The sequence below is a fragment of the Oryzias melastigma genome, linkage group LG13 (genome assembly GCF_002922805.2).
Source record: "Oryzias melastigma strain HK-1 linkage group LG13, ASM292280v2, whole genome shotgun sequence".
In the NCBI taxonomy this organism is placed as follows: Eukaryota; Metazoa; Chordata; class Actinopteri; order Beloniformes; family Adrianichthyidae; genus Oryzias; species Oryzias melastigma.
Genome location: NC_050524.1, coordinates 5,521,800 through 5,541,436, shown reverse-complemented (window position 1 = coordinate 5,541,436; position 19,637 = coordinate 5,521,800). Strand labels below are relative to the sequence as shown.

Below are 19,637 nucleotides of genomic sequence, written 5' to 3'. Positions count from 1 at the left end.
CTATTTTACCAAAATAGCTAGTATAATGCTAAATGCTAGCAAAATATTAGCTAAACTCCAAATTAGCCTAAAGAACTTAAAAACAGTCTAATTTTGACAAAACAGCTAGCATAATGCTAAAATGTTAGCTAAACTCCAAATTAGCCTAAAAAATGTCTAAATTAGCCAAACAAAGCTAGCATAATGCTAAATTAAAAAGTTAAATTCCAAATGACCCTAAAAACGCAGTAGCTGCTGAACATTTTAAAGTCTGAATGATGTCAGTGAATGCAGAAGGTTTCAAAGTGCATAAAGTTTGTGAAGAATTTGAACAATTTCTCATTAATTTCCTATCAGGAATATTTTGTTCAATATCTCAAAAACATTTCCCTGTTGAGGAAAGAACAGAAAGAAGGAATTCTCCAAACAGCACTCAAAATACCAGCCGGAAAAGGCAGCGCCTCGCCTCGCCTCGCCTAGCCAGCTCAGAGGGTAAATCCGGGTGCCAGGAATATCCCGATGAAGGAAGACGAGCCGGAACCTGAGGACCGCCATCCCACAAGCACGGAGAGCCTCAGTGAAGCACAACCAGGCCTGTCATCTGCCCGCTGCAGTCCTATCAACTCCCATCAGCCAAAGCCATTATCCTAAAACCAATACGGGGTCTGGAGTTGTGGAGAGAAGGGCAGTTTGCCAAAAACAGCTAAAATACTCCCCGTTTTCACTCAGATGTGAATTATTTTTACTAAAAAAAGGTTCCTGTTCTTAAAGGGTCACAGGAATCACTAAGCAGCATTTCCCGTGCGCCGCGCACAGACATGTGACCATGCAGGCAGTTTTAGTTTCATATTTCACATCTCCAGCTAGCATGAAGGTTCACGCTCCGCGGCGCATCCTCTAAAATAAAACATGGAAACAGATCCATCCAAGAATGTTGTTTTCCAGAACGTGTCATTTTGTCGATTGGGGCCGGCGGGTCAGCGGCGCTCCGAGTGTAAAGCGATGAGCTATCGAGGATTCAATGAAGCACAGAGCGGAGGCCTTCAGGGGAACAGTGAGGGGAGTGTTCCCGGGTCAGGGGTCGCTGCCCACATCAAAGAGCTGACAGAAAGAGGTTGGAGCGCGGCCCGGGAAGCTCGTCCGACATAAAAGAGAGAAGGACCAGGAGGAGGGACTCGGCTCGACCCTTCCATATCGTCTTTTTATATTATTACAAAACTTTACACAGACAGTTGCTAATCTTCACGCTGTAGTGGAACACAGAGGGACAAAACTGCCAAAAATAAAAAAGTATTTCTCATTCAAAAGGCATAAATAATATAAAAGACAAACTTTTTTTCTTTTAACAGATACATTCATATGAAATAATACTTTACTACTACAAAAAAATAAATAAGTCATCTAAAAAGTTTGTGAGTCTGTCCTCCAGCGGGTTTGGTTTTCGTGTCTCTGTCACGTCTCCGATCCTCTGTCCACGTCACCCCAACAGTGTCTCTGGTGTGGGATCCTCTCGGAGTGTTCAGGCCTCCTGCGGGCCGGCTTGGATCAGATCTCCAGACAGACCGCTGCCGGAGATCCAGACGGGCTTCACGTCACAGTCCAAGTCTGGCAGGCCCAGGCTCTCCCAGCACACCACCGGCTCCTCCACGTCCACGCACTCGGGCTCGTCCGCTGATGAGGGGACACAACAGGCAGAATGAGCGCACATGGCAAAATGTTGAGCGTGCGCACGCTAAGTTTCACACCCAACACGATTCCCGCCACAAATTCGCGTGCTCCGCCCCTCTTTCACAGCGCAGCGAATTTGCTGCTCGCTGCCTGTTAAAATGTGGGAGGAGCTACCATCTCTGTCTGTGTATGTCTCACTCAGAATGAATGGAATACACATATCATGTAGAGGAATAAGGTTTATTTAATATGAAAACTTCTACAAACCATCAGTAATCACGTCTCCATGTTTGGGTTTTGATTATAATCAAAAGATGTCTATATGACAGCCGTTTTCACAGTGTTTCTGCGTCTCTGTGGCTGAGCCTGTAGGATAACTCTTTCGTATTAATCTGAAGAGGGAGACGTTTTTCCTTTTACTTTAACGTCTCGATGAGACCGGAGCTGGCAGCCCCCACAGCGTCTCTCCGCCGCGGGAGTGAAAGCCGGCGATCTGTCCAGACTGTGTCCCGCCTTCACTCAAAAGTAGCTGGATGTCCGCGAGTAATGTTTGATACATGAAGATGTCTTTTGACTAATAAATAACGCCATAGATTTGACATTCATGGTTCAGCAATTTTTCTTCTTATATCTTCTTTCTAAAATCCAACTTTGACAAAGTTCTGGAATTATGCTCATGAATTCTGAGGCAACTTAAATAAACTATTAAGTAGGGATGTCCCGATCTGATCATGTGGCTTGATCCCGTGGTTCATGACTCGATTGATGTTGGATGTTGTCCCCCAATCAATATCCCATGTTTCATTTATTCTTATTATGATCAGCGCTTTATATTTCAATCTTATAATTCCAGATAAATACTCCACTAGAAGTCTGCATGTCATGAACTGTAATGTCATTGCCTTAAAACGCAGCAGATTACACAGGAGGCTAACAAAAACAATTCAGTCAAGCTAGCTAGACGATCACAGATTAAGCCTTCCGGGATCAATAACTCTTTTAAAAACGCTTTAAACTGAGAGCAGGTGTCTCTATTAGTTTGTCCAAACACAAACAACAAATAAAGGCATTTCAATAGTAAATGTGGGTTTTGTTTAATGTTAAACTCTTTGTGCAGCTGCTAACGTTGCTAAGCTAACTGCTAGCTCCGTGATTAAACTTCTTAGGACCCTAAATGTTCTTTGATATGCCTGTTTAATTTATCTGATAGGGAAATAAAAGTTAAAAAAATTAACTACTGTGGCAAAAAAAAAAAAAAAAAAAATGTGACGTCTTAAGAACTTAAAAAAGAATCACATAATCTACAAAAACTGAATAAATGGTTCTAATGATATCAGCTATGAACACTCATCATCATTCATTCTAAAAAAAAGTTAGCATTTATTTTTAAGAATTTTAAATGAGGACAGGAATCATATTCGGTTAAAAATGTTCAATAGCTCTAAAGATGTAAAAGCTAAAGTCACAAAACTTTCTCACATGACTAATTATCACTTATATAACAAGAAAATACTATTTTTTTTCCTAGTTTATATTTGCTCTATTTTTACTTGTTTAATAAAACTACTTCACAGAAGTGTTCTATTGAAGTTTTTAATGATAAAAGAAGGTTAATGAAATATAAATAAACACAAATCTGTTTATTCAATTTGTTCGTGTTTTGAATATGTTATAAAAGTATCAGATTGGGACTCGGGATCAGCAAATACATCTTAAATATAACCTTGAGTTGATCTCTTTTTCCTCATAAATAAGGAGGTTTATATTTAAAAAATAAGAGCTGTTTACTGTACAACTTATTTGTCTCTGTGTCACAGGCACCAAAAACAGCACAGTTGAGCATTCTGGTTCATAAATTTGACCCAAAAAAGTTATTTAAACAAGCAAGCTTTATTAAAAGAATCAATAAAAAATGTTTTTATTCCAATAATAACCAGATTTTTTAAAAAAGCGTGTTGTTTCATACCGGAGCTGTCAGTCGGCGAGTCTTCATTGCTGAGGCAGCGGGAATGCTGTGAGGGCGGGGACTCCTCGAGGTCACCGCCGTCGTCTGGCTCGGAGCCGAGGCACGGCGACAGAGCTTGACCCAGAGGAACCATCTCCAGCCCGTCCTGCTGGCAGGGCGCGGCGCGGTGCATCAGAGTGCCGTTGGGGAAAGTGCCGTTGGTCTTGTTGTAGCATCTACTGAGAAACCCAGAGAGTTAAACAAATAAAAGCTCTCAGAGTCCTCAAAACTACTTCTCCATATCGGCACACGACTGGATTGTGTCGGTGTTTTTCCCAGCAGCCGGCGGTAAATAAACACAGGGCTCATTAGGCTCGCTGGCTGGGTGAACACGGAGTAAACTGTGATGCTTAAGTACATAAACAGTGGAAGCAGGACAGCAGATCTTTGAGAGAGTTCGGACCAAAACAAAAACGCTTCCAAGCGTTCCTTTTTTCCTGCTTCTTCCCCTCCGATCGCTCTCCCGCCTGATTTCTTACCTGTTGTTGTTGCAGAGGTTCTGGCAGCTCATGCAGTCCGAAGACTCCGTCTGAGGAAGAGCGGTGTACACGCCCCCGCCCTGAGGAGACAACACCAGAGTCAGGCGCGTGTAAAGCCAACCCCGACCTGCAGGCGGAGCCGCCGCGCTCACGTTCAAGAGGTGGTGGGGGTGCGAGCGCTCGCAGTCTCGAGCGCCGTCGTGTCCGTGCGGGAGGCCCGGCGAGAACAAGCCGCCCGAGCCGTTGAGCAGCGCCAGGCCGTTGGGGAGCTTGTGGTGGAGGTGGTGGCAGCCCTGGGGCAGCATCTGGCCGGCGTGTCCGTAACCTCCGTGGAGGCCGCCGTTGATGTGGGCGGCGGCCGGCGTCAGAGCGGTGTACTCCAGGACGTGGCCGTTCATCTCTGATGGCTGGTACATGCTGGGGGGGTAACTGGAGGGGTCGTACTCTGCAGCACCAGAGACACGGACCAAAGGTCAGACTCTGGTTACGTCCAAATTCAGTCCTTAACTAATAACTACTAAAAAACTATCTATGTAATTTCCTGGATTTGAAAGGAAATTCAGACACAATGATCACTACTTTTCTTTTGTTTTTCTAAAAACCGGATATAACGTCATCGATTTCACAAAGTGAAAATCTAATAAAAAGGAACATTTCATGACGTTTATTTATGTGTTCTGATGGTGAAAACGTGGATTGTGTATTTAAAAATTACATTTAAACACGTTTTTTTGTCCAAAATTGTTCGACCGCAATGCATTGTGGTCTATACTTGCCAATCTAGTGAGCATCGATGCACGCAAAGGCTTCTGGGAAATTTCTAGTGCACTCAATTTTGGAATTAGTAGATTCGGACAGCACTAGAAAATGGCGAGATGTACACTATAAAGAAAGATTTTTGTGCCATAAAGTGTTAATAATAACATAAAGTTGTTTTTCTCCAGATCAGCTGGTTTACATTTGAACAATTGAAGACTGAGTTCAGAAAATTTGATTTTGTTCAAAACATAGTTGACAATTTCAAATAAAAAACATAAATTTAATGAATACTATTAAATCTTGTGATTAATTATGTGACATCATTAAACTGCATTCATATTGAACCATTTTGTGTGACAAATTCATGTGACCCGCCCCTCTACCTACCTACCACCTACCTGAGCTTGACGCTATGGTGGGAGGAGCTACCAGCTAATATTTTTAGGATGGTCGCTATAAGGAGCGGTGTCTGTGGATTTCTTACTTAGAATGTGTAGAAGATACAGAGTATTTTAAGAATAAAGGTTTATTTATGTCTCCATGTTTGAGTTATGACTATTATTAAAAATTATTTTCCCAGTACAGGGGGCTGTGTCTGTATGACAGCCGCTTCCACTGTGTTTCTGTGTCACTGTTTTGTATTAATCTGAGGGGGAAAATAAAATTAGGAGACTGTTTTCCTTTTTTTATGTCTCGATGATTGATAAAACTGATTAATGAATTTAAGATTAACAGATCAATATTTGATTCATAAAAATACAGATCGATTTAGCACATGAAGATAAATCCGCTAGCTTGATGCTAACGCTTAATGGAATTTCCTATAGAACGGCTAAGGCTAACACTCGGTCGACCTAAATGAACGTATTTATAAACTCACAGGTATGAACTTTCAAAATTATTTTAAGGAAATATTTTTTTAAAGTAACTATTTGTGGTCTAAAACATTGTTTTTAGCTCATACTTTCTTCTTCTTCTGGAATATGGTGTAATGCTATAGCGCGATCGCCACCTAGTGGCCAAACTGAAACGGCCTCCAGGAGAATTTTACAGTATGTGAACTATATCAGATTTATATGAATATATTCAAAACATATAATATTATTTATAGGCAAATATGTATAAATGTGTAAACCTTAAAGTTGAATTGAAGGATAGAAAAAAGAATAGACTCTTATGCATCGTATGGAATCTTTCCAAAATCATAATCAATACCCAGGACTAGTTTTTAACCTCACAAAAGACTGAAATTTCATACATGGGAAATGTACATAGTGGCAGTGTGACGCAGTCTTAATATAGTGAATATTAAGAATGATGGATTGTTGATGTTGATTTGAGAATTGAAGTAACGATCTACATCCTTGAACACTCACTGTGCATACTGTTCTGCTGCCGGTTCCTCCACAGACACATGGCGATGAAAGCCAGCAGGATGAGCACCATCACTCCCAGAACGCAGCCCACGATCAGGTACAGCAGTCCTCCCGGGGGGCTCGGGGGCTCCGGCGCCTGTGGGTCCGGGGGGGTGATGGGGTGCTGGCTGGGCGCCCCCGGCGACTGACGAGCTGCAGCAGAGAGGAGCGATCAGTCACCGAGGCGGCGGCCTCTAAAAGCTGGCGGCTGAGTGGCGGCGGGCTCACCTTTGGTCTCGCAGATCATGACGTTGCTGTACTCGCTCTGCCCGCCGTCGTTGAAGCACTGCATCTTGATGTCGTAGGACGTCTCGGGCTGCAGGTGCCCGATCATGTGCGAGTTCTTTGCACCTGAGGGGGGCAGAAGAGGAAGAGGTCACGCCTCTTATCCCGCCATCGCCGCTGCTCCCCCCCCCGCCCTTTCTGTCAGCTCCACAAAGGCCCAGACAGCTGCTTTACTCCAGCGCCATATATGGCAGCTTCATGTTTGCTCTGGCTTCCTTCCAGAGTTCCCACACACACACACAACCTCCAACAATCTGTTCCCAACAAACAGCCCTGACATGAAGTTGTGTTTCTTGGCGAAGGGGAGGTCAGAACAGAGCCCACAGACGTTATCAGAGAGGCTGAAACTCCAGTGTCGCCTTTTAACAAAAAACCGCCGCGCACTCCTGATGGAGAATCATTGCCAGAGTCCAGACCTTTGAGTCCGCCTCCCACTCCCGCGAGCCGTCTGACTCATCCAGACATAAAACACGGCTTTCTCCGCGGGAACGAAAGGAAAAAAAAGTCGTGGGAGTCGTGAAAAGAAGCAGCCCTGACTATTGTGAAGCAGAACGACAGGTACATTAGAGCGATGATGTCATCATAGACGCAGAAAAAAATCTATTCAGAGAGACCTGGAGGAGGGGGGGGTCGACCTCAAAACAAAGTTAAGCTCAGATCAAACACAAAACCCTTTCAAAGTTAAAGCCTCTGACTCCAACATTGTTTTGGTCTCTTCCTACACAAGTTCAACAGGTTTCCAAAAAAAAAGCTTCCTGTAATGAGAGCTGTTAGAATTCAACCAAAACAATCCAAACTTAACACATCTCTGAGTAAGTTTGGGCTAAAAAAATTAACTGTCAAACATTTTTTTTATTAAATTTTATAATTATAAAGTAAAAAACAAACAAACAAAAAAATTCTATACAATACAAGTTTAAAAAAGACGTTTTAATGGTTTATATGAGCCAAGTCTATTAGCGATGCTAATGCTAACGCTAGCTCCAGAAACCATAGAAGAAGAAAAACAACATGGTGGGAAAAAAAAACAGAAAAGTAAGATAATTTTAAAGAAAATAATTGTTTAAAGCAGATTTTATTGAAGACAAAGGTAAATACAAGAACAATTGTTAAACTTTAAAGTTTTTTAATTTTGTAAATAAATAAATAAAATAGCTTTGAGGCTTCAGTCAAACAAAGGACATCAAATGAAGCCTCTTTAGGTCCATGTAAAATAGAAAAGTTCATTACATTACAGCAGCTGATGGTTAGTTTAAATACTTTTATTTATTTAAAAGTAAACAATACGCTTGATAAAATTTTCATTAAATTAGCTAAAACAGCATTAAAATATGAATTTTAAAAAGATAATTTTTTTAGACTTATCTCTGTTATCAAATGACATCCTGTAAAAACACATTTGTTGACATTCTGAGTCAGATTTTAAGATGTGAATCTTTGATCAAACTGCTTTGTATTTGAAAAACTTGTATTTGAGTTTTACAAATCTTCCAGAATAAAGCTGCTAAATAAAGATTTATTCAGCTTGTCATTATTAAAGGAAGCAGCTGGATTATATTTGCTTGAATGAAGCTACTTTTAATATGATTTTGAAAAAACATTTGACTTTTGTTTTCTTTTTCAGTTTTTGATGGAAATCTCATATATTTGTTGACTAAGTTAACACATTTTCTAGAATAAAACTATTAATAGTTTAATTGGCTTTTTGCTTTTTGTGTTTAAATAAATCTACTTTTTAACCTAATTCAGAAAAAAACATCTTTTTTTTTATTTTTTAAGTTTGTCTTTGAAATCTGAAAGTTTTAGTCACTCAGTTCACCAATCTTTCAGAATAAAGATGCAAAATGATATAATAATATTAAGTAAAGAAAATATCTAGTATTTTCTTTCCCTCACTTCACAAATCTTTTAGAATTATGCTAAAGGAAGTAATTTTTGATCACATTTTGATTTAAAAACATTTGTTTTTCATTTTAAGTTGTCCGTTTCATATTAAAAAACTTGTATTTCTGTTTCAAAAAATCAAAAGAATAAAACTGCATTTTAGTTTTTTCATTAAATTTTAGTGTAATTTTAACAAAAACATTTTTTTTTTGTTTTATATTTTCAGTTTGTGTTCAAAATCTGGTATTTTTGTTCACTCGTTTCCAGAATAAAGCAGCTATTTGATATTTTAATCCACTTTTTGTGTCTAACTGAAACGTTTTTTAAACAAATTTGGACAAAAACATAATTTTTTGGGGTTTTCAGTTTCCCTGACATTTACATCTCTTTAAACTCCTGAGTGTTTTCATGTTTTTCTGGGGGTTAAATTTCACCCGCCATGTTGCTCGCCATACATTTGCCCCCCCCGCCGGCGCTGAGGAGCCGAACGTTTGGATGTGGAAGAGTTATGCTGGTTGAGCGGGCGCCCTTCTCTCCCTTCCTGCACCCAGCTCAACTGTTAGCATTCCAGCAGGCAACCCGAGCCCCCCCGCCTCTGGCCCGGCTCGCGTTACATCTCCAAACCATTAGCTTATGAAAAACAGATTTGAGGAACCCCTCTGCCCGGGCAGAGCACCCTCCATAAATCAAAGCGCAGAAGTGCCCCCTCTTCACCACTCCCCTCTTAACCCCGAGTATCCGTTACACTGCAGGCTCCCTGCCAATCTGCAGCGGGACGGCCCACCCTCTGAACCCAGAACGTGGTTCTGCGTTACCTTCCACCACGTCCCTCTTGTAGTCGCTGTCGTTGTCGCTGTCTGTGGGCCGGTAGTAGATGTAGAAGCCCTGGATGGGGGTGTTGTTGTTACTGGAGGGGCTATACTGGAACGCGGATGGAAAAAACAGATTGTTAAACTCCAGCAGTCTGGAGAGCAATTACTTTATAAAGAGAGGAAATTATTCCAGCGGCTAATGGCGGGCCTTGTTATCAGCAGATGTACGAAACTGCAGGCCCGATCCTGATTGCTGTGTCTGTCTGAAGCCGGCGAGTAATGAGGCTGTCTGAGGTTAAGCACCGTGAACGTGGGGAGATATCTGCAGCCATCTGTGGCTCCAGCGGCTGTGGGGCGCTCAGACTTTTTCAACCAAAGAAGACTTTTGGAGCTTTTATTCTTGAGGTTTGCTGTCAGCCCGCCTGCAGGTGAAGCCGACGAGGAAGACGGTTTTCATGGAAATGATTCCACCAGCTGCTTTTAGCTGAAAAAATGAAGCTGCTTTCACTCTAAAGTGGTTTTAGAAAGTCAGTTCACTTGGAAAAATGAAGCATGAAGCCACAAGATTTAGGAAATTATTTTTTTAAGCACTTTTTTTAAAGCAGAACCACTTCCTGTAGGTTTTAATGTAAAATAAATCATAATTTTACAGCTTAAATCACCAGTTAAAGACACACTCTGATGAAATTGGTGTTTTTAACTCCCTCAGGGGCAAATTGAGTTTAGAAACAGACAAAAATTGATATTTGGGGTGGCAATATACAACTCAAACTTTTCTGAGATGTGCAACATTGGGCCTGCGTGGTAAGTGACCACTAAAGACTTGAATATGAATTTGAATATGTTCTCATGCTTTTGTTACGTTATGTTTTCAAGATGTTTTTCTTTTCTTTGATTTATTTTTAATTATGTTTCTTTGCTGAATTGTTATTGGCAGGTTGGAAAAATAAAATCAATCAAAAATCAATCAATATGATATGAATGCCATGTTTTTTCAGGATAATTTTCTTCAAAAAATAGGGCCGTGAACATTGATGCGTTATCGCACACGATTAGTCAATTATAATTAATGTGTTATTATTTATTAACGCAAATTAATCACACCTCATATTTTTTTTCTCTCAAAATAAATGTGCTAAATGTACAGCTTTGTGTGTAAATTTCATTTTGTGATTATTCGCGGATCATACTGTAGGTCAGGGGTGTCAAACTCAGTCACAAAATCCAAAACACACCATAGGTAAACATTTATTGAACATTAAAACTACAGTTTTTAAGGTTTTTTTGGTAGATACTTAGCATTACCTGCAACAATGCTAGAAAATGATACATTTTTGATTTTGGCTAAAAACAACACAATCATAACTAAAAGACCACTGCTTTGAAAATGGATCAAAAGATGATCAGAGCGCGACTTTAAGACACAAAGTTGTGTGTTGCTGTGGACTCACTTTCCAGCGCAGCATGATCTGCGTGTCGCTGATGGCGTCCGTGGACGAGATGTGAGGCCCGACCACGGGCCGCTCGGACATGCGGGGGCTGGAGTGTGGCACCTGGTAGGGCTTGGAGGGGATGCTGTGGGGGCTCTCGCCGTACGTGTTCATGGCCACCACCCGGAACTTGTAGATGGAGCCTAAAGAGACGCGTCAGAACAGAGAAATGTTACTCAAGAGTTGACGTAATCCCCAAAATATATATTTTATCGCTCCACTAAACCATAAAGTCAAGTAAACTTTCCATTTAACCTTTTAATACCTTAAATACAAAATCTTTAACATACTGTAACTTTTCAACCGTTAACACGATCAACACAATAATTCCAGTGGATTCTGAAGGAGAAAAGCGGATGAGCCGCTTTTCTCCTTCAGAATCCACTGGAATTATTGTGTTAACAGTTCAAAAGTTACAATAAATCAAAGAACACAAACACTGGAGCTATAAAGGGTTAAATATGACAGGGCTGAAGTTAAAGTTTAAATTCTTTAAGGAAAAATGATTTAGGTGACATAATCTTCCCTACAAATCTAAGTATTTGGTTCCGGTCAAATTTCAAGTCTCGGATCCTTCTGAATGGGCTGTAGATCATTAGCAATCTGATTTAGTTTGCAAATAAAGATCAACAATTCACAACAAAGCAAATAAAAACACAAAGATTTTTAAAGAAATTAATAGTATTCGTCCCTTTAAACAATCTTACACTGACGCTGAGTTCACTAGTGCTGCCAAAAAACAATTATTTTAATAGTCGACTAATCACCGATTGGGGCTGCACGGTGGCGCAGTGGTTAGCGCTCTCGCCTCACAGCGAGAAGGCCCTGGTTCGAATCCCGGCTGGGACCTTTCTGTGTGGAGTTTGCATGTTCTCCCCGTGCATGCGTGGGTTTTCACCGGGGACTCCGGCTTCCTCCCACCGTCCAAAAACATGCTTCATAGGTTGATTGGTGACTCTAAATTTCCCCTAGGTGTGAATGTGAGAGTGGATGTGTGTGTGAATGAGGCCCTGAGACAGACTGGCGACCTGTCCAGGGTGTACCCCGCCTTCGCCCATCAGTAGCCGGGATAGGCTCCGGCACCCCGCGACCCCGTAAGGGAAGAAGCGGTCAGGAAAATGAATGAATGAATAATCACCGATTATTTTTTCTGATTAGTCAACTAATCGGTGGATGTAAAACACACATCTTAACCATCATTAGTTTTGAACTAACTAAAAACTAGATGAATTTACACTAGGATTATCTGCGCTAATGCTAGTGTGAATGCTGTAAGCTGAATTTGGCCGCTGAAGATGCTGAAGTTGATAGCTAAAAATGCTGAAGCTAAAAGGTGAAAACGCTGAAGCTGATGGTCAGCTAAAATATTAGTTAAATGCCAAATTAGCCCAAAAAATTAAAAAGCCTTAGCCAAAACAGCTAGCATGTAGCTGAAATATAAGGTAAACTGTAATTTACCCTAAAAAAATAACTGAAAAAAATCCTAAATTAGCCAAAACAGCTAGCATGTAGCTGAAATATTAGCAAAACTCCAAACAAAAATAGCCTAAATTAGCCAAAACAGCTAATATGTAGCTGAATTATTAGCTAAATTCCAAAACAGCCTAAAAAAATAAGAAAAAAAGCTTAAGTTAACAAAAACGGCTTGCATATAACAGCTAGAATGTAGCTGAAATATTAGCCAAATTCCAAAACAGCCTTTAAAAAAAAAAAGCTTAAGTTAAACAAAACATCTAGCATATAACTGAAATATTAGCAAAACTCAAAAATAGCCTAAAAAATCCTAAATTGGAAAAACAGCTAGCATGTAGATGAAATATTAGCCAAACTCCATAAAAGCCTAAAAACCTTAATAACCACTAGAGGGCGCTGCATTTGTGTATAAGTACTTGCTACTGACAGTGGCAGAAGAAGAAGTGTCCAAAACAAACATGGAAGAGAATCTGATTGTTTTCCTCCTAAAACTTTATTTTGCTTATGCAGATCAAAAGATTAATGTATCAATTTTATTTTATTTTATTTTTTCGGCTTCGTTTGGCTTGGCGGATTTGTTCTGAAACGTCAGACTTTTCTCCCTAAAGTGCGACTTATACTCCAGAGTGACCAATAAATAGTTTTCTTCTTCTTGATTAGACATTTTTTGCTCTTGCGACTTATACTCTGGAAGATACGGTATTTTCTATCCCTTTGGAAATCGTTGATTTTCGTTATTTTGCGCAAAAGCAAACTTTTGATTGAGGAAAAAACTCACCCGGCTCCAGATTCCGGATTTCCACCGACAGCTTCAGAGGTGAGATGTTATCCGCCGCCACCAGCCACTCCGCGCTGCGGCCGCGCCGGTACTCCACGCGAAACGCCGTGATGGGAGACCCGCCGTTTGCACGCGGGATCCAGGTGACGTACGCCGAACTCTCCGTTGCCATGGAGATAGTGGGCCGGTCCGGCGCCTCCGGGACTGGAATCAGAAACAAATCAGGGACGTTCGTTTACGGTGATGAATTTTGGCAGCTTTCTTCTGGCTCAAACATGCGGAACGTGGTGCTGAATGCAGACTGAGGAGTCAAACACGTGCCTGTGAAGTGGATACTCACTGCTCAGGCTCTGAGGCACAAAGTCAGAGACGGCGGGAGAGACAGACAGACAGAGAGGAGAGGGTTAGTGGAAACGCGAGCAAAGACTGTACAGTGAGTGAACCGCGCCGACACGTGACCCCGATCCGCACGCCGCCTTCTGCTTACAGCGTCCTTCTTCCCATGAGTCATCACAGGGTGTCACCTACGCTCTGACTGTTTGTGCTCGGAAACAAAGCAGGCCTCAAAACACTCTGAGCCGCCGGCTCGCGGACCACACCGACCGGGACGGTTTACGCGCGACTTCGTCACAGTCCAGCAGCAGCCGGGCTCCGCGGAGGGTCCGTGCCCACCTCTGTCGGGTGAATGATCCCCCAGCACCACTCCGAAGTGCGTGTTGGCGGTTCTGTCCTCCGTCGCTTTGGGCGGCAGGGAGACGACAGGAGGCTTGGAGGGGTTCTTGTTGGAGGAGGTGCTTTTTTCTGGAAGAGGACACAGATGGAGTAGATTCAGATTTTTTTCATCTTTATAATGCATTAATAGTCCCCAAATTATTTCTTTTAATGTTTAACTTTAGTCCAGAAAGGTGAGAGGATTAAATTTTGTTTGATATTTTCATGACTTTAATCCATCGTAATGCTTAAAGTTGCCTCAGCAACCACTGTGTGCATTAGCCACGCCCACCTCTAGAGCAAGGTGACGACCCCTTAACCTCTAAAAGACAATATAGTGAGAGACTATCCAGTGCCCTGAATTTAAACTCAATTCGGAAAAATGCTCACAACTTTATTTCCTTATAACAGATAATATGCACAAGTAAAAACTAAATAAATAAGAAGACTTTTTATGAATCCACTGTGTTCTGATGATGAAAACTTGGATGATTTACTAAAATTAAATTTTTTACTTGCAGACTATTTAAACACAATGCCTTGTGCTCTATCGTTGCTAACATAGAGACCATTGCTGCACTCTGGCTTTTCACAGAAACTTCTAAAGTTTTCAGGGCACTGGATTTTAGAATTGTAGCACTTTTTTTTTAATGCAGATTTTTCTACATTTAGACACATTTTTCCAAACATAGAAATGACATTTTTGGACAGCGGTAGTAGCTTAAATAAGTTATTTGATGCAAAATACTGGAATAATTGTTAAAATAGAACAAATTTAGCTGTGAGCTGAGATTTTGATCCTTACGGTTGACTGTTAATGAGAACTGGACTGAGTGACTCCTCCCCCTGATGTTCCAACAGGAAGTATCTGCTGGCTCAGAAAAGCTGAAATCCTGTACACTTCTACAGAGAAATAAACAGGACTTAATATGTCGTTTTTAAAAATATTCCAGAGAATCCAATTTTTTAAAAATATTTATTCTGTAGAGTTTATTATAAACTGACCAATCAGATGACTTAAGAAAAGTGGGCGGGGCCTGCTGGTCTCCATGCCCAACAATCAAGCGACAGATTTTGTGTAGCCCGCTTTCAAGTACTGTGGCTTTTCAACAGGCTCACTCCTGATTGATGAGAGTGGTTGCCATAGAAACAGTGACTCAACTCGGACCGATAACTGCTTACCGACGTTGTCTCGCTCCAAAATGACATCGTCCGTTTCATCAAAAAATGGCGACTGAAATTATATAATTTTTGTTGGAGCCGAACATAAGTCATTTTCTGAGTGACATCACTCTAGCTCGGTCCAGTCCTCATATACAGTCAATGAGTTCCATCAGGTTTATTTTTTTATATTAATCTTGATATGAAACCAGAACAGATTAGACCAAAAATCACAAAAAATATATAAAACTTTGAGCTTCAGCCTCTAAAAGTCATTTATTGTGAGAATCAGCTTTTTCGTAAAAATCGGTAACCATTTATGTGCTCCTAAAACAAGTTTTATCTGAATAAAGTTGACTGAAGGTGGAAAAATGCACCTCTTGGATGAACGCACGGAACTTTATGTACTCCTGAGCAGGAAATGTTCTTTTTATGTCCCTAAAAAAGTGGAAACCTCGGCCAGAGTCACTCAGAGTAACTGATTTACCCTTCGCCTTCCATGGAGGTCAGAGGTCACATCCACCAGGGAGTTTTTTTTTCCCTCAAAGTTTTAATGAGAGAAACATATATGTGGATATTTGTGATGAAAAGCAAAAAACTATGTTTTCTACCTTCAGACTTCAAAGGATTTGAGAAAGTTTATTTTGAAAGGACATGAGAAATGTCTGAACAGGAAGTGTGGTTTTAACCTTTTGTTGTAAAGTCATTATCTTCAGCTGCACTCAGGAATCTCAGGTGAGTTTACCTGTAGGTGACTCACGCCAACCAGAAAAAATCCAAAGTGCTCGCCACATTTTAACGTCTCCTCCCTGATTCTTCTGAATGTTTTTCCTGAATGTTGGATTCCCTCTAAATCATTGGAACTGCCACCAAAACCTGACATTTACTGTTGATGTTCCAGCCGACTGGAGCCGAGCTGGAAACCAAGAAGTGAGTGGAATTCAAGCTGCTTGTTGGACTGACCCTTCCCGGTGCGGAACGTCAGCATGGCCGGCTGGCCTTCGCCGGCCGCGTTTCGAGACACCATCAGGACCTCGTAGAGGCTGGAGGGCTCCAGCTCCGAGAGCCGCAGGGTTTTCTCGCTGCCCGGGACGCGAACCGTTTGCCAGTTTCCCACCACCGTCCCCATCTCGTCCACCTGACACACACAGACACAAGCTGAGTAAGAGGGCTGCCACGATTCATCGACGACTGATCGACTACTAAAATAGTCAACGACTAATTCAATAGTCGATTTGTCGTTACCTGGAGTCGGAGTGTAGTAAACTTGAAAGTTATAATTGGATTGGGCTAGCTTTTTAGGCTATTTTAGTATTTATTAAGGTTTTTTTAGGCTATTTTGGAGTTTAGCTTTCAGCTACATGCTAGCTGTTTTGGTTAATTTAAGATTTTTTTTGTTTTTTATAGAGTGTTTGTAAGTTTAGCCAGTATTTCAGCTGCATGCTAACTGTTTTGGTTAATTTAAGATTTTTTTTTGTTTTTAGGCTGTTTGTAAGTTTAGCCAGTATTTCAGCTGCATGCTAACTATTTTGGCTAATCTAGGCTCGTTTTTGTTTTTCAGGATATTTTGGAGTTTAGCTAATGGTATAGCTGCATCGTAGCTGCTGTGGCTAATTTAGTTTTTTGCTTTTTTAGACTATTTTGGAGTTTAGCTAATATTTCAGCTACATGCTAACTGTTTTGGTTAATTTAAGATTTTTTTTGGTTTTTTTTAGAGTGTTTGTAAGTTTAGCCAGTATTTCAGCTACATGCTAACTGTTTTGGTTAATTTAAGGTTTTTCTTTGTTTTTTTTTTAGAGTGTTTGTAAGTTTAGCCAGTATTTCAGCTGCATGCTAGCTGCTTTGGCTAATTTAGTTTTTTGCTTTTTTAAGCTATTTTGGAGTTTAGCTAATATTTCAGCTACATGCTAGCTGTTTTGGCTAATTATAAACTGTTTAGTTTTTTAGACTATTTTGAAGTTTAGCAAATATTTCATCTGCATGCTATCTTTTTTGGCTAATTTACGCTTGTTTTTGTTTTTTAGGCCATTTTTAAGTTTAGCTAATATTTCAGCTACATGCTAGATGTTTTGGCTAACTCAGGATTGTTTAGTTTTTTAAAACCTTTTTTGAAGTTTAGCTAATATTTCAACTGCATGCTAACTGTTTTGGCTAACTCAGGATTGTTTTTTGTGTTTTTAAGGTTATTTTGAAGATTAGCTAATATTTCAGCTACATGCTAGCTGTTTTGGATCATTTATTTTTTTGGTTTTCAGGCTATTTCTGGAGTTTGGCTAATATTTTAACAACATGCTAGCTCTTTTGGCTAATTTAGGCTTTATTGTTTTTTTAGGCTACTTTTGAGTTTAGCTAATATATTTCAGCTGCATGCTAATATTTTTGGCTATTAGCTACAGTGATTTCAGCTATCAATTTCAGCATCTTCAGCCATTAGCACTAGCACCTTTAGCGGCCAAATTAAGCTTACAGCATTCACACTAGCATTAATATACCGGTATATAATAATCAAAAATAAATAATCTGTGATTAGCCGACCATTAAAACAATTGTTTGTAGAAGCACTACTGAGTAACAAGGAGAACATCACTGTTGTTTTTTTTTCCTGTGAAGGTCAGGGTTCCAGCTGCAGCTGAGACCTGCTTTCATGGTCTCATTCTGAGGCATTCACTGCACTCACTTTTCTGTATTTTACAAAGTATGCGTTGATGGCGCTGCCTCCGTCACGCCCCGCCCTCCATTCCAGGTCGTACACATCAGGTTTGTGAGTCTGCGGCGGGCTGATGATAATTGGCGCTTCCGGAGTGGGGCGGTCGCCGCTTCTGTCGGCCGGCGGGTCAATGGCGGTGTCGTCGTCGGTCAGGAAGCGATCGAGACCTTCGTCGCTCTGTATTGGGTGGAGTGACGGCGAAGCCTCGGGGAGGGCGGAGACTGTAGAGGCCAGCTTTGGATCTGTCAGAAAAAAGACACACAGTTCAATGTTCACGAGCGTTTTTGTGCAGAAAGTAGGAAAACACATGAGTTTAGGTGGATAAATATTACTTTTATAAACTTTTATCAAAAATATGTCCAGTTGTAGCTCCTCCCACAAACAAACTGAGGCGCAGTGCCTCAGATTTAGCTGAAAGTTTGGAATTAAATAGATTCCCATGTGACAAAATTCAAGGGGATTCAAAGACCAAAACAATGCAATATTTGGATTTTAAGTTGCAGTTTTTTAGAGAAAATGGCAAACACTAATACAAAGTATGGATGTTATCATTTGGCTGAGTTGCAGTAAGCTCATTTAAACCCAGTTTTTACTCGGGGTGTGCATTGGCAAGAATGTGGCAATACGATCCATATGTGCCTCACGATATGATACGTATCGTGGTGTATACCAAGACTGGAAAACAAAAGTAAGATGCTAAAGGAGGCTCATAAATAATTAATTAAATATCGATACAAGTATTGCCAAACAAATATTGCGATATAATCGCTGAATTCATTTTTCTCTACATTCCTAGTTTTTACCCCAATTTTATCGAACGTTCTTAAAAAGGGGCAAAGGGCAGGACATACAAGCCCGACAGATTCATTGGAGAGCTGAACAGTTGGAGGATTCCAACCTACACCTTCAAAAATATATATATAAGATTTTTTTTGGTTTAATGAAACTTGTTTTGATGATTATGGCTTTTAGATGATGAAAACTACAAATTTAGAGTCAAATTACATCAGAATATTCATTAAAAAAACTGATGTTTTCAGCAAAAATGTAATTTCTAAGCACCTAATACTTGGCTGAACCAATCAATCCATCAAGATGATCAGTCTATTGTCCTGCAAAGATGTAATAAAATCCCAGGTTGGTTTAATAGCTTTCTTCAGGTCCTTTACATTGTTGGATCTGGTGTTTGTCATCTTCTTCTTGACAAAAGCCCAAATAGTTTCTATTGGGTTCAGTTTAGACGAGTTTGTCTGATCAAATACAGTAACACCAAGAAGTTGACTGGTCTACCTCTACACCACAGCCGCCCGATCAAACAGCACGAATTCTGTACCTCAGTGTTTACAGTTTTTCTTAAGATGCTTGAATACAAAACTCTGCGACTAACCAGCTTGCTCATTAGTGTCCTTTTAGGGTTTGTCCTCCATGAGAAGAGAGTCGATTAGGGATGGGCGATATATTAGTGTCAGTATTAGCCAATATTTGCATAATTTGAGTTTACTAGTCTTGGACCAATACAAAAAAAAAAACTACCAATATTGTCCCGAGTGTTTTAAGATGCACTAATTTTGACATGGGTACATGTTCCCAGGGGTGTGTCGTGGCAAGGGTCTGGCGATACAAATCGTTTCCCGATACGTGTCTCACGATACATATTGCAATATATCCCAAGACTGTACCAGAACAAATGTTCATTTTTTTTTAAGAGTATGACTTAGAAAAAAAAATTACCTGAATATTTAGAGTTTAGGAGGAAAACAAAATGTATTAAATATCATCGTGTCAGCATTTTAAATTGATACAAGTATCGCCAAACAAAATATCACGATATATTGCCGAATCAGTTTTTCCCTACACCCCTACTTGTTCCTACTAGATCGTTGGTACTGGGAAGCTTCTGCTAACAGTCATAGTCAGTAATTGTTCCGTTTTCATGCATATTCTATGTTTGATCGGGATACATGTTGCTCTAACCCTTGTGCTCTCTGTTGGGGTCCAGATGACCCTACCCTTACATTAAAGGGTTATGAC

At 40.4% G+C, this 19,637-nt stretch overlaps 1 protein-coding gene across 2 annotated transcripts in view; it reads right to left on the bottom strand.

Annotated features, from left to right (window-relative positions):
- Positions 1-1,154: 1,154 nt before the first annotated feature.
- The window catches only part of cdon (cell adhesion associated, oncogene regulated), a 49,666-nt gene continuing 31,183 nt past the window's right edge, over positions 1,155-19,637 (bottom strand). The window contains exons 9-19 of one of the 2 annotated variants that reach the window (XM_024277501.2): positions 15,863-16,037; positions 13,700-13,828; positions 13,028-13,231; positions 10,738-10,919; positions 9,290-9,395; positions 6,534-6,656; positions 6,267-6,458; positions 4,284-4,576; positions 4,132-4,211; positions 3,614-3,831; positions 1,155-1,650 (exon numbers count right to left, since the gene is read on the bottom strand). In XM_024277501.2, coding sequence (XP_024133269.1) covers positions 1,499-1,650; positions 3,614-3,831; positions 4,132-4,211; positions 4,284-4,576; positions 6,267-6,458; positions 6,534-6,656; positions 9,290-9,395; positions 10,738-10,919; positions 13,028-13,231; positions 13,700-13,828; positions 15,863-16,037 — 1,854 coding nt within the window. In that variant the 3' untranslated portion in view covers positions 1,155-1,498. The remainder of the gene's footprint in view (positions 1,651-3,613; positions 3,832-4,131; positions 4,212-4,283; positions 4,577-6,266; positions 6,459-6,533; positions 6,657-9,289; positions 9,396-10,737; positions 10,920-13,027; positions 13,232-13,699; positions 13,829-15,862; positions 16,038-19,637) is intronic. The other variant, XM_024277502.2, reaches the window with a different exon arrangement.